A 13,491-nucleotide genomic window follows, 5' to 3' on the forward strand; every position below is an offset into this window, starting at 1 on the left:
TTTGTTTGTTTTTCTTGCACATTTGAAACGTCCTCCGATGGAGTGATCCCCGCCTTTCGCCGTTTTAAACCTGAGAAAATCCCACTGGGTGCTTGAATGTGACCCCAAGATTCTTCCCCTGCCACTGCTGCGCGTGTGGCCGGTGCAGCGGGGTGGGGGGCACAGAGGCTCCTGGTTCCGGCTGTCTGCGAGTGGCTCGGTTGCTGGTGGCTGCCCTGGGTGACGAGAATTAGACAGGATGGGAGTGGACCCGGGTGCTGGTGGGCGCCGCCTCGCTGGGAAGTTAGTGGCATGTGAGGAACATGCCCCGGTCCCACAACTCGGATGAGTCGAGGCTGTCATCGGAACAGCACGTTCGTCCCAACAATGGAAAACCCTGTCAGGTCTGGGCCCGCCTGGCCCGCTGGAAGGAATGATCAGCTCCTTGCCTGTTGTAATCCCATTGCACTCGGGGAAGAGGAGCTGGTCTGCGGGAGGCGGAACTCAATTCCTGACCCTCGGGGTCACCCCAGCTCCCACCCTAGGCGAGGCTAGGGCTGCATTTTTGAACGGCCCCCTCTCTGGACCCCAAGGTCAGAGGTTCTAACCCACGAATCTCAGGCCCTCTGAAAGGTAGAGCTCACCAACACCCTTTACCTTGCAATGTGGGGCCTTGGTCACAAGGGGGCGCAGGTGGGTCTGGAAGGATGAGAACAAAATTGACATGTAGCTTTCTCCGAAGCTTCTCAAACTTTTCCACCCTGTACCTCTCATGGCAGAGATTGAGTCATCCAGAGCGGACCCCCTCGGGAATCAGAGAGGGTGTGCTGGAAGCCGCCAGCCCCAGGCAAGAAATGTGTCTCTTCCCGTCTCCTCAAATTTCGCCCTCTCCCGTGTTCCACGTCAGTGTTAGCCTAAAATGGGTTTTCCTAGTCTCCAGGAAGTGCGCAGCGGTTATCCCGAGGTTTCTGGGTACCTCCAGGCGCTGCATAGCCCGAGCGGGAAGGAGGGCCCACTCCACAGGCGTGACGGGTGCTCGGGGCGCTGGAGGTACCTCGGGGCAGCCAGGGTTGCCCACGGCCAGCCCCGCTTCTCTTGTCTGGTTTGTGCGGTAGCCCCGAGTCTGGTGAATGCGCCACAGACTCAGGACGTTCTACTGAAGCAGATGCTACTCAGAAACAAAAAGGTAAAAAATTACAATGAAAAATGCTCGGTTCCATCCCAGCCCCACCCCCGTTCTTACAGTGTAGATCCATGCCTTCAGTTTCCTGCACTTCTTCGGTACATACGTCTTAATCTACTGAGGTATGTCCTATGTTCCCCTTTGCAGGTGGAGGGAAGGAAGCTTTGGTTGTGGTTTTCAGGCCAAAGAGTTTAATAATAATAATGCTAATGTGTTCACACTACCTGCCAGGTTCTTTCCAAAATGCTGCTTATTTATTGGATCCTCACCTGAGGACATGCTTATTGATTTTAGAGCAAGGGCAGGGGATGGAGGAACATCAGTTGGTTGCCTCCTGCACATGCCCCAACAAGGGACCAACTCACACTCTAGGTGTGTGCCCTGACCCATGACCTTTTGGTTTACGGAGTGACACTCCAACCGACTGAGCCACGCTGGCCAGGTCCCAAAATATCGGTGCTTTTGGTAAGTTGTTCCGGTCCTCACGGCAACCCCGTGGGTAGATGCTGCTGCTGTTGTGTCCATGTTGCAGATAAGGAAACAGCTTCCCCTAAGAGGTGAGGCACGGACTGTGGGTCAATGGGCAGTGCTTTTGTGGGGGACGTGAAACAGCCATGCCTCTGATCTCAAAAAGGACAAGGAGACTTGGGCTCTGCCTTCCCAAGGTCCATAGACCTAGTAGCGCTGAAAACCCCTGGTCAGGCCCAAGTGGTAAGGGAGGGCCTTCAGCTGGTTCCAGGAGGGCAGATGGAATCTTTGTGTTAATTTTATTTTATTTATTTATCTTTAGAGATGAAGGGAAGGAGAGAGAGAGAGAGAAATATCAATGTATGGTTGCCTCTCATGAGTCCCCTGACTGGGAATCGAACCGCGATCCTGTGGTTTGCAGGCCCGCGCTCAATCCACTGAGCTACACCAGCCAGGGCTGGAATCTGTTTTTAAGCCTGTATTAAAACCTTCAGGTGCCCTGGCTAGTGTGGCTCAGTGGATTGAGCTCTGCCTTGTGAACCAAGAAGTCATCGGTTCGATTCCCAGTCAGAGCACGTGCCTGGGGTTGTGAGAGGCAACCACACGTTGATGTTTCTCTCCCTCCCTTTCTCCCTCCCTTTTCCTCTGTCTAAAAATAAGTAAAATCTAAAAAAAAATTTTTTTAAACCCTTCAGGCAACATACCAAAATAAGAGGAAAGCGATTTCCCCCCACCGCATCTCGGCCTGTCAGCTCAATGTCAGCCACGTAGCAGGAGCAGCCAACCTCACAGCCAAACTCGGGATTTCGGAGAGAAACACGAGATGCTGTTTGTGTAGGTTGGGTGTGTCTGCTTTCATACCCAGCTCCCACAGGTCACCCCTCATGGCCATGGAGAGTGACTCCCTCCAGGCTGTTGGGTTCCAATCCAGAGTTGACCACTTCGCTATGGGACCTTGGGCGAGGGACCCTTCTGCCTGTCAGTCGCCCTGTCTGTGAGATGGGGTCATGGTCGCACATCCCTCTGACACGCGAACGTGGAGCGAACTAGTATGTTCTCTGAGCTGCTATTAGAAATAACTTGGTCTGCAACTCGCTTTTCCTCACTGCCTTGGAGATCCTTGTCAGCGCATCAGGCATCAAATTCCGAAACCACAGATGAACCGTAAGCCGTTTAATCAGGCTGCCGTTGAGTGACACCAGGCCCCTTTTCTCTGCTCGCATTCGGGGAAAAGCTCTCCAAAGCCGCCTGCTCAGGTTACGGGGTGTCCAAATGCATTTGAGACGGTGATTCCGAAATACTGCAGGGCGGTGGCACTGTACATTCCGCTTGTGCTTTGGGTAGATAGTACATACGCACTTAGCACAGAATTGAAGGCTTTGCAAAGTCCTGCTTTTTAAGGAAGGACGAAACTAGGGACAATGAAAAGTAAGTCTCTCCAGAAGCAACCATCACAGGATAGGAGCATTTGGAGGCGGTGAGGGGCACAGGTTCAAGTGTGGGATCAGCTTGCTAGGGGTCACACGGTTTGCAGGTGGCCGGGGTTTGGCAGCCAGCCTCACGGCCAGGCCCCCACGAGCCTCAGCATATGAGCTCTGCCAAGCTGCAGGAGGGCTCAGCGCTGGGGAGAAGGCCGCACAGACGGACAGCTGGAACAACCAGTCCCAGTCCCTAGGTCCCTGCCTCTCAACCATCTAACCTGGGTGGTGGCGGGGGGGGATTCCCCACTTTTCAGTCCTCAATATGATAGGCTTGGTTCTATTAAAAAGAAGGTACTGGCCCTGTCTGGTGTAGCTCAGTGGATTGAGCGTGGGCTGTGAACCAAAGGGTCGAGGTTTGATTCCCAGTCAGGGCATATGCCTGGGTTGCAGGCCAGGTCCCCAGTGGGGTACACATGGGAGGCAACCACACATTAATGTTTCTCTCCCTCTCTATCTCCTTCCCTTCCCCTCTCTCTAAAAATAAAGAAATAAAATATTAAAAAAACAAAAACCAAGAAGATACCGGCCCTGTCTGTATCTAGCTAAGGTGGTTGGGACGTCATCCTGACACGCCAAGGCTGCAGGTTCGATCCCTGGTCAGGGCACATACAAGAATCAACCAATGATTGTTTCAAGAAGTGGAAGGAACAACGAATTGATGTTTCCCTGTCTCTTTCTGCCTTCTTCACTAAAATCAATAACAAATAAATAAATACTGGCTCAGAAAATTCAAACTCCAGCACACATTGAAGAGCATTAGGAATGATAGATAATTGAGAAAATTTTAAAAAATGTTTTTCTCTCTTATTTGAAATATGCATGACTAAAGCAATCTGATTCTGTCACTTATAAGAAGATGGTCGGCCCTGGCTGGTATAGCTCAGTGGATTGAATGCCGGCCTGTGAACTGAAAGGTCACGAGTTTGATTCCCAGTCAGGGCACATGCCTGGGTTGCAGGTTTGGACTGCAGTTGTGCATGTGTGAGAGGCAATTAATCAATGTTTCTCTTCCTCTTTCTCCCTCCCTTCCCTCACTCTGTAAACAAATTAAAAAAAAAAAAAAGATGGTCAGGCCAGAGTAGCTCAGGTGGTTAGAACATCACCCCAATACACCAAGGTTGTGGGTTTGATCCTGGTCAGGGCACATACAAAAATCAACCAATGGACGCATCCACAAGTGGAATAGCAAGTTGATGATTCCCTCTGGCCCTGGACTTTTAGGAAAAGAGCCGTGTCCCAGGAGGAGAGCAGGAAGGGACAGAGCTGGGATCGGAGGTGTGTCTGCCAGTCTCGTGTGGGAGGGCACAGAAAAACACTCGGCTAGCTGCCCTGTAGGAGCATCCTTTTTTTTTCTTTTAAAGATTTTACTTATTTTAGAAAAGGGAAGGGAGGGAGAAAGGAGAGAAACATTATGCACGGTTGCCTCTCATGCACCCCTTGTTGGGGACCTGGCCTGCAACCCAGGCACGTGCCCTGACTGGGAATTGAACCAACCGCCTTTTGGTTTCCAGGCCGGTGCTCAGTCCACTGAGCCGCACCAGCCAGGGCCCCTTCTTATATTCATTCAACACCAGCTCTTTACGCCAGGCACTGGGCTAGGCCTTGGGACAGAGACATAGGCGAACCTCACTCTGCATTTAGCGTGATGCTCTCCCAGACGTCACCTTGTGCCTTCATGGGAGCAGGGACAAGGTCTCATGACAGGCATATTCCTTGAGACTCCTCGCAGGTCACTCAGTAAATACTGAGCCCCCGTGACATACCTTACCCAGTGGGGTTGGGGGTGGGTAAATGGGAAAGTACCCAAACCCTCACTGGGTTTTGCACTGAGTGGGAGGAGGGCAGGCACCATGAGGGCCAGGCTCGGTCTCCCCCCAGGAAAAGCCTCAGCCGGTCGGGTGTGACCGTGGGCCCCGACGGGTCAGGGGCTCTGGCGCGGCGGGGAAGGAGGGCAGAAAGAGTGAGTATTCACTGTTCCAATCTGATTTTATTGAAAAGGAAACATACAAAAATCATGTACAAAAAAAATTAACCAAACATGTACAGAAAATCCATTCCGGTATCTACAGCAGCGCATATACAGAAATTTACAGCTGGGCCGCCCCTCCCCGCTCCCAGACTCCTCCCTCTTCTGAGACTCCCCCCTCCCTGACTCCCCCGGTCTTCCCCCCAGCGCTTTGCCCTGGGGACTAAGGCTGGGGCGGTTTCCGCCCAAATATCCCACCCCCCCAATGAATGCCAGTGGTCACACGTGCTCTCTCTAAACCTATGCAATGGGATTTATGGGGGCGGGGGGTGGTCATGGGAAGAGCACAGGATTCACAGTCTGGGCCCCTCCTGGCCACCCCCAGATGAAGGTGAGGCAGGCATGCCCACCACCTGCCGGCTGGCTCAGGGAAGACGGCTGGGCACTGGGCGGGGGCAGCCGGCAGACGCACCCCATTCTCTGGCTCCAGGAGGCTAGTGGTCAGGTTTGGCTCATTTGCTCTTCATGGGCCCCCTCCCCAGGAGGAGGGGGGGAAGCACCAGGGGCCTGAGGCCAGGCCCAAAGTGAAGGAGCACTGGGTGGGAGACCCCTCCCCCCCAATGTCACCCCTGCAGCCGGAACGGGCAGCCAGCACCAGCAGCCTTTCCTGAGATGGTGGTGGGCGGCAGAGGCGGGCGGCTCAGTCCCCACCCCCTCGGTCACCGCCGCCTTTAGACGCTGAGTCCATCAGCCCTCTCTCCCCCGGCTTCTCAGCCAGGGGCCCAGGAGTCCGCATCTCCCTCAGTGCACCCCAAGCAAAGCCAGGGCTGGGTCTGGAGGGGCTGCCCTGGCCCGCCCCTGGGACAGGCAGGGCTGGCAGTCCAGTATGCTACATGGTGCAGACGACGACCCCTGCGCTGGCCAGGGCGTCAGGAGGCGGGAGGGTCCTGCCCCCCAAGTCCCCGACGTCCGCCAGGCGGGTGCAGGCACCTAGTTGGGCTCCATCTCCGGGGCCCCGCGGCCCCTGGGTAATGGCAGCAGTCCCATGATGAGATTGTACAGGACCCTCCAGGGTGAGGGGCGGTGTCGCTGCTCCTCCTCTTGTCTCTAGGGAAAGAGAGAGAAGAGGAAGTCAGAGAGTGGGCTCGCGGCAGGGGCACAAGTGTGGTCGGGTCCCAGGGCATGGAGGAGCCGGAGGCACGGTCCTGAGGGTGAGCTACACCCTCGGCCGGCCCAGCCGCTGACGTAGGTGCTCTTTTTATTATCACTTGGGCTCAAACCCCAGTTCCTCTGCCGAAGTGGGCCAGTGTCGTCACCTCGAGAGAGGACAGAGCGTGCGTCATCAATTTCCAGATGACAGTCACCCAACGGAAGTCACTCGAGGGGGAAGGGGTGGGGCTGGATCGCAGCCTAAAAGGCTGCTGGTGGGAAGGGAGCAGGGAGCCTGCAGTCTCAGCGATTCTAGAACAATCTGTGGAAGGAGGAGAACTGGGAACAGATCACCTGTGCTGAGGCTGCACAGAAGTATGTCGAGGCAAAGCTGACCCCTGCCCTGTCCTCTTTTGAGGGGCTGAGGGGCAGGATGAAGACACGCAGTGGCCTCGAGGACCCTCTCAGCTCCAGAGTGTTAGGAAAGTGAGCAAGAAGGAAGCGAGACACAAAAAGACTCCCACCAATAAAAATTAAAAGTCAGCCCTGGCTGGTGTAGCTGTGGATTGAGCACAGGCCTTCGAACCAGAGGATCACGGTTCGATTCCCAATCAGGGCACATGCCTGGGTTGCAGGCCAGTTCCCAGCAGGGGACTCACGAGAGGCAACCATACACTGATATTTCTCTCCCTCTCTCCTTTCCTTCCCCTCTAAAGATAAATAAATAAAATCTTTAAAAAAATAAAATAAAAAGGTAGTGACACCATTCCCTTACTGGGAAGGAGAAGCCCCCCTTAGAGTTGGGAACAAGCTCAGATAAAGCATCCGAGGGTGGGGGGGCGATGCCTGGTGCCTGACCCTGCGCCCTCCTCACTCCCCACCAACTCCAACTCCCACAGCCACGAGGTAGCAAAGGGGGCACATCAGGTTGGAGTAAGTTTAGTTTCTTTTCTTCTCTTTTTTTAATTTTTAGAGAGAGGAGAAGGGAAGAAGAGAGAGAGAGAGAGAAACATCAGTGTGTGGTTGCCTCTCATATGGCCCCCACTGGAGACCTAGCCCGCAACCCAGGCACATGCCCTGACTGGGAATCGAACCGTGACCCTTTGGTTCACAGTCTGTGCTCAATCCACTGAGCCACACCAGCCAGGACAGATTGGCATAAGTTTAAAAGCCTGACACCCTCACATGGCTTCCGCGTGCCACACAGCACAGCCACCTTGGTGAGCAAGCAAGCAAACATTCCATAAGGGTGGGCAGACCACCCGGGGAATCTATTCAGGAGACACACAGGTGCTCCTGGAAAGGTGCTTAACTTGGGAGAGCCAAAAAAACAAAAACAAAAAAGCCAATGAATAAAATATGAAACGTTTATTTTTAAATCCTAAAGATCCAACCATGAGAGAAGGAACGTGGATGCTATATGCCGATCCAACCGAAAGCTAAGGAGCAGTGAAAGTGGGTGAGCCGCCTCTGCCCACGTGGAGGAATCTCCAGCAAAAAAGGAGAGGGGGAAAAGTTTGGAGGGAAACACACTCTCTGTCTTACAGATTACGCCACAAATGCCCCACAGTCCTTAGCATTGTTTGTGGCCTGGTAAATACGGAGTAAAAGGCTCACACCCGCAGAGGAATGGGACAGGCCAGCCTGAGAGCTTTCCTTGGGAATGGGAAAGGGATGGGGTCACAGAGGGGGACAAGGGGCTTCACAACATCCGGTTTTTGTTTTGCTTTCAATAAGCAGGCAGTGCGGGTGTCAGGTTCAGGTTGGAGAGAGCCGGGTGGGCGCCCTGGTGCTTGTTATTCTCCATCCCCTGCTGCAGGCTTCAGATATTTTGTTTTGCTCCGAGGAGGAGCGGCGGGCTCGGGGGCGGGCCCTCGCGCCCGGAGCCCCGCCCCCGCCCCCGCCCCGCTCGGAACGCTGCGTGGCGCGCCGCCTGCAACGCGGGCGGGTGGGAGGGGCGGGCGCGGCCGCGCCGCCGCTGCTGACTCACCGGCTATAAATAGCCCGGGATATATGAGCCGCTCCGCGGAGCGCCGCCCTCAGTCCCCGCGGCCGCGGGCTCGGGTGCGCCGCGGCGCTCCGGGCAGCCCCGGGCCGGGCCGGGCCAGCCGCCGCGCGGGGCCTTCGGCGGCTCCGCGGCCGCGCCGCCCCTCCCACTGGCCTGTCCCCGGCGCGACCCCGCCGCGCAGGGCAGCAGCTGCGGCACATCTGGCGGGGCCGCCCGCAGCCCCCTCCCCGGCGGGAAGTCCCACCTGCCGTCTACCCCTCCCCCAGCACTCACCCGCCGCTCATACAGAGCGTCGAGGTCGTCCGCCATTCGCCGCAGCTGGGCCCCGATCTCTCTGGCCCACTGCTCCTCCTCCCCACGGACTCCCGGGGCTGCTTGAGTGGGGCCGCCCGCCAGGGCCCCCGGGGCGCTGGGCACCGGGGATTCCAGGTGCTGTTCCGCGGGCGAGAGTGAGGGCTGAGGACCTGGGAAAAGCCGAGGGGTGTGGTCAGCACCCATGATCCCTCTAGGCCCCGAGGGGTTCCTGGGGGATAGTTAGCCAGGGCCCGCTTCTCCCTGTTCCAGGCACCTGATTTCTCTTCAGCTTCCTGCGTTATACCTAGCAATTCCAGGGTCCCCTCTTAGAGCCTGAGTGGTCAGCTCCTACTCCCCAGGCACCAGGAAGCAGTAAGAGGTCTCGGGGTGGCCTCTCGGAAGTCACCTGTCTAGCCCATGTTAGTTTAGAAGGCCTTCCTCTCACCTAACCTGAGTACCTGTCTTCCAGAACGGGGCCAAATTTTGCCTGCTCCATTTAACAGATGGAGAAATTGAGGGCCACCCTAAGAAGTGGCCCAAGGTCACACAGGGATACAGCCACTGGCTACACCCAGAGTCACAAGCCTCAGGTCTCCTGGCCTGTCGCGTCCAACCACAGTGAAGCCACACCTCCGGATGTGGCCTGGAGACCAGAAGGCCAGGCTGGCTGCCTCCGAGCACCGGCCTGGGGGGCTGGGATGCGGGGTAGGGATGCCTTCCAGCCCCACCCTTTTCTCAGCTCCTCTGCTCTCTCCTCCTCCCTCCTGTCACCCGAGGTCCGGGCCTGAGGGATCCCTAAGGCCCCAAATCAGGCCTCAGTTTCCACACTTGGGACTCCGGTCTTGAAATCGAGCCCCCTCTTGCCCCACTTCCAGGGAACTGAGTCGGAGAAGTTTCTCTCTCTGAGCTTCCCTGGGCTCCAGGGACGGGGTGGGGCTGGAGGGCAACCGGGACAGTGGGTCGGTCCCCTGCCACCGAGTGTGCCGGCTGGGATGGGGCTACCGGGCTCCACAGGGTTAACGGCCCATCAGGCAGGGGACCTTTAACCCTTCCCTCCCCAAAGCTCACCCCCCCCTACACACACACACACTTTCCCAACACAATGGCCCCTCCCCCCTCTGTCCTCCTACAGGACTGCGCAGAGGGCGGACCTCGGCCAAAAACACGCAGATAATGGCAAAAGGCCACCCTCGACCCCTCCCCAAAGTCCTGAAGTGACCGTCCTCCCGCTCTGCCCACACTCTCTCCCTCTACAGTCCTCAGGGGGACTAAAGGGACCCAGGCTAGGGGAGAGGGGCTGGGAAAGGCTGGCCACAGGCTGCAACTCGGGGACTGCAGTCAGATTCCAGGAGGGACTTCCCACTCGGCGTGCCCCCACCCCCAAGCCTCCTACTCCGTCTTCCTGCTTCTTGCAACACAAAGACCACACAGGCCACACCCTCCCTGTGGCCCGGCCTGCTCGCCACCTCCCCCCACCCGCTCCCACTTGGCCAGTTCCTCAGTGTCTGTCGCCCGGCTCCCATCATCCCTGTTGTGGGGCGGGCACTCACCGTCGGGGCGCGGGCCTCGGGGGCGGCTGCGGGGGCCCCCAGGCCAGCGGGGGGCCCCCAGGGCGGCAGTGACAGCGGGCAGGGCGGTGGGGGCGCAGAGGTAGGCAGCGGGCAGCAGGGCGGGGGCGGCAGGGGCAGCAGGCAGGCCGGGCTCGCAGAGGCCGCAAGACACAGCCGAGGGCACCAGGCGGCTGAGCGGGAAGGGGCGAGGGCCGTCGCGGGCCAGGCCCTCTACGGGCTCCGGGGAGCTGCCCTCCTGGCGTGCTCGGGCCATGGCGCTCCCTGGGGCCTGCGGGACAGGGGGAGAGAGGTGCCGTCAGCCAGCAAATGAAGAGGGCCCCAGGGCATCTCCACTCCCTCATACTGTGATGAACCCGAGTGGGGGGCAGGGAGAGTGCCCGTGGCACACCCTGGGCCCTGATGGAGAGGACCATGTAGGTGATGGCCACGGAAGATACACACCTACCTAGGGGCTGCTGAGCCCGGGGGCAGCCCGGGGCAGCCTCCCAAGCTCAGGGTGATAGGCACACAGGAGGGACAAGGGGGTACAGGACACAGCTCTCACAGCAAGTGCAAGGGCCCACCCAGGACCCTGACACAGGGGGGTGACAGCCACACCACACAGACTCATCCAAACTCACAGGGGCTCACAGAGGACACGGGCTGGTGGGGTGGCTCCTGGGACACAGAGGTGGGCACTCTGGCACCCTGATGGCCCCCCCCAACACACAGGGTCTGAGGCGGGACCCACACGAAGAAAACCAGGGGTGTGTGTAGAGGGCACACGACACAGACATGTGAGGACTCAGGCAGGACTGGCCAGTGTGACCTCCTGCCTCACCTCCCATTTGTATAGACACTGAGATGGCCCCAGTGTCGGACACCGCGACTCGCTCCCCAGGACACGCGCAGAAAACACTGACCAAAATGTGAACACACACACACAGCCCATCAGAGGGGCTGTACAATCGGTACAACTGCCCAGCACAACCCATCCCCGCCACCTCGCCCCCCCACACATCACACACATACACAGAGTGTCAGCATCTCACTCGCTGACCCACTCTTGACGTGCCCCCTCCACAGCACCGACAGAAACACACACTTCTCAAACACACTTACCCCTCCCCCACACACACACCCAAGAGGTAAGGCATGCGTGCACACCTCAGCACTCATACACACATCAACACAGGCAGACCAGCACACACACACAAACTCATACACACAGAGACCAACACCACCAAAACACACCCACTTGTCACCAACTCTCAGACCCCAGGACACGTGTCCTCAGACCCGCACGCAGCACCCCACACGCCAGCAGTGACTCGCAGACACAACGGCAGAAGAGCAGAAGCCAGCCCACCCTCCTCCCCCAGCCTCAAAACACTTCAGCCCACCGTCAGCCCCGGACACACCACACGCACCCGCTAACTCTAACCCCACACAGCCCTGGCAGCACGCACACCTAACGCGCCCACAGAAAACACTGGTCTCACGTGACTGACATAAACACTGCACACACACAGCCACATGACACGCATGAGCCAGCCGATCGTGGAGACAAGCCCCTCAGACCCAACACACACACAGACACACACACAGGCGGAGACAGCCCCCTGCAAGAGGCTGCCAGCAACACCCACCGCCTGTGCCACACAGACCCCACCGAGACACGGTCTCCGATTCCCAGACACCAGTGCCAGACACACAGGCCAAACGGAGAGGGAGACAGCCCCCCACCACACACACACACACACACACACACACACACACACCCCGTGCAGAACTCACAGGCACCTGGACAGAAAACAGACGCGAGCATGCAGCAGGCATACCACCACAAACGCGGAGCTGATAGACACATGCCCTGGAGATACGCACCGTCACAGAGAGTCCACACGGGCAACACACGCGAGCACACAAAAATACAGCCCATCGGGCAGGATACACATACAAACACACAAACACGGCTCACTCAAGCAACACACAAACACACAACAACCACACACCAGCACACACAAGCAACACAGCACCACGGAGTCACCCCCAAACAGCACACGCAGACAACTCTCGCAGAGAAAACACACACGCAGGTACACCACACAGAAACAGAGCCCCCACCCCTCAGGCGGGGCAGACTCACAGCACTCCACACCAACGTGCACGGGGACTCACTCACACACCCCGGCCGGACGGACACCACCACTCCCTGCACACCCCAGCACAAACTCGGAGCGAGAGACCCATGCACACACCCAGGCGAGACACCTGCAGATCCACAACCCCGCACACGCGCGCTCCCACGGCGGGGCCAGACGCCCCCCTGCGCTGTCACAGCCCCCCCGCCCCGCAACCCCGCCGCCGCCACGTGCGCCCGCCCCGCCCGCCAGGCGAACGCGGGGCCAATAACCGGCTGTTGCTGGGGCGCAGCCCCCGCCCGCAGGAGCCGCAGACTCCGCGGCCCGCGAGCCGCCCCCTGTCGCCGCCCCCAGCGGGCGCGCGCCCCGGGTGTGGCAGCCCCTCCGCGCAGTACCCCCGCCCCGCCCCTCCCGGACTGCGGAGGCCGGGGCAGCCGGGGTCGACTCACTTCCCCGGGGCCGCACTGGCCGCCAGGGGGCGCTGCCGAGCCCGCACCCCATTGTTTGTAAACAAACCCGCCAGACCGCTGAGGCACCTGCGCTCCTCGGCCCTCAGTGCCTCCAGCGCAGCGGCCCCAGCCTAGCCCCGAGTCCCTCCTGAGGGTGGAGGGCGGGAAGACAGGGAGGCACGCGGTGGGGATGCAGTGCGCCCCCAGTGCTCTCCGCGTGCACTCCCGCCACCGCCTCCAGGGAGCCCACCCGGCCTGGCCAATCCGGGCCGGCGGGGACTCCGGGTGCGCACACTCACCCCGGGGGCATGAACACGCCAGAGGGGGTGGCGATCGGGGGCGGGCGGCTTCCTTCAGGAGGGCGCGCCCGCCGAGCGCCGCTCGCTGCGGCGACTGCTGTTGCTGCTGCTGATCTAACTGAAGTGGCTGCTGCTATCGCTGTGGCTGCTGCTGCTGCTGCTCGGACCGCAAGCGCGTCCGCGTCGTGGGCGCCGCTGCCGATTTTGTCGCTGCGGCCGCCAGGCGCCCGCTCGCATGTGGCTCGCGCCGCGTCTCAGGCAGCCCGGCGGATCCTGGGCCAGCTCGGCGGCGGCCCCGCCCCGTCCCGCCCCGCCCCCGCCCGGCGGGTCTCACGCCCCGCCCCCGCGTGACGCCACGGCCCCGCCCGCCCGCGGCGGACAAGTCGGGACTTGCTGGCGCGCGCCGCGCCCCCTACCTCTGCTCCGGGGGTTTCCCTGCAGCGGAGCCGGGGCGGGGCCTGGCCCAGGGCGACGCGGGACAGCCGGACACATGCTGACACACTGACACACTGACTGGGACT

The 13,491-nt window shown here is 59.3% G+C and overlaps 1 protein-coding gene across 2 annotated transcripts; it reads right to left on the minus strand.

Moving 5' to 3' along the window:
- Window positions 1-5,078: 5,078 nt before the first annotated feature.
- BBC3 (BCL2 binding component 3) lies at window positions 5,079-13,247 on the minus strand. Of its 2 annotated transcripts, XM_037059366.1 has the most exons (4): window positions 12,971-13,247; window positions 10,079-10,367; window positions 8,508-8,698; window positions 5,980-6,184 (listed from the first exon to the last, which is right to left on the minus strand). In XM_037059366.1, exons 2-4 carry the CDS (start codon window positions 10,350-10,352, stop codon window positions 6,068-6,070), a joined length of 582 nt encoding a protein of 193 aa, XP_036915261.1. In that variant the 5' UTR covers window positions 10,353-10,367; window positions 12,971-13,247; the 3' UTR covers window positions 5,980-6,067. The 2 variants fall into 2 exon arrangements, with proteins under 2 accessions (XP_036915267.1, XP_036915261.1); XM_037059372.1 differs by lacking the exon at window positions 8,508-8,698 and having other exon boundaries at window positions 5,079-6,184.
- Window positions 13,248-13,491: the final 244 nt, after the last annotated feature.

This window comes from Sturnira hondurensis, unplaced genomic scaffold, assembly GCF_014824575.4.
Source record: "Sturnira hondurensis isolate 20B ecotype Veracruz unplaced genomic scaffold, ASM1482457v3 Scaffold0001020, whole genome shotgun sequence".
NCBI lineage: Eukaryota > Metazoa > Chordata > Mammalia > Chiroptera > Phyllostomidae > Sturnira > Sturnira hondurensis.

What these genes read in the sequence shown, in the direction of transcription:
- BBC3 (XM_037059366.1), bottom strand. Translation starts at nt 10,352, where the DNA reads ATGGCCCGAGCACGCCAGGAGGGCAGCTCCCCGGAGCCCGTAGAGGGC. An exon ending in CCGAGGCCCGCGCCCCGACG is followed by an intron (nt 8,699 to 10,078) that starts GTGAGTGCCCGC and finishes GGCTTTTCCCAG; the next exon opens with GTCCTCAGCCCTCACTCTCG. An exon ending in ACGCTCTGTATGAGCGGCGG is followed by an intron (nt 6,185 to 8,507) that starts GTGAGTGCTGGG and finishes CTCTTTCCCTAG; the next exon opens with AGACAAGAGGAGGAGCAGCG.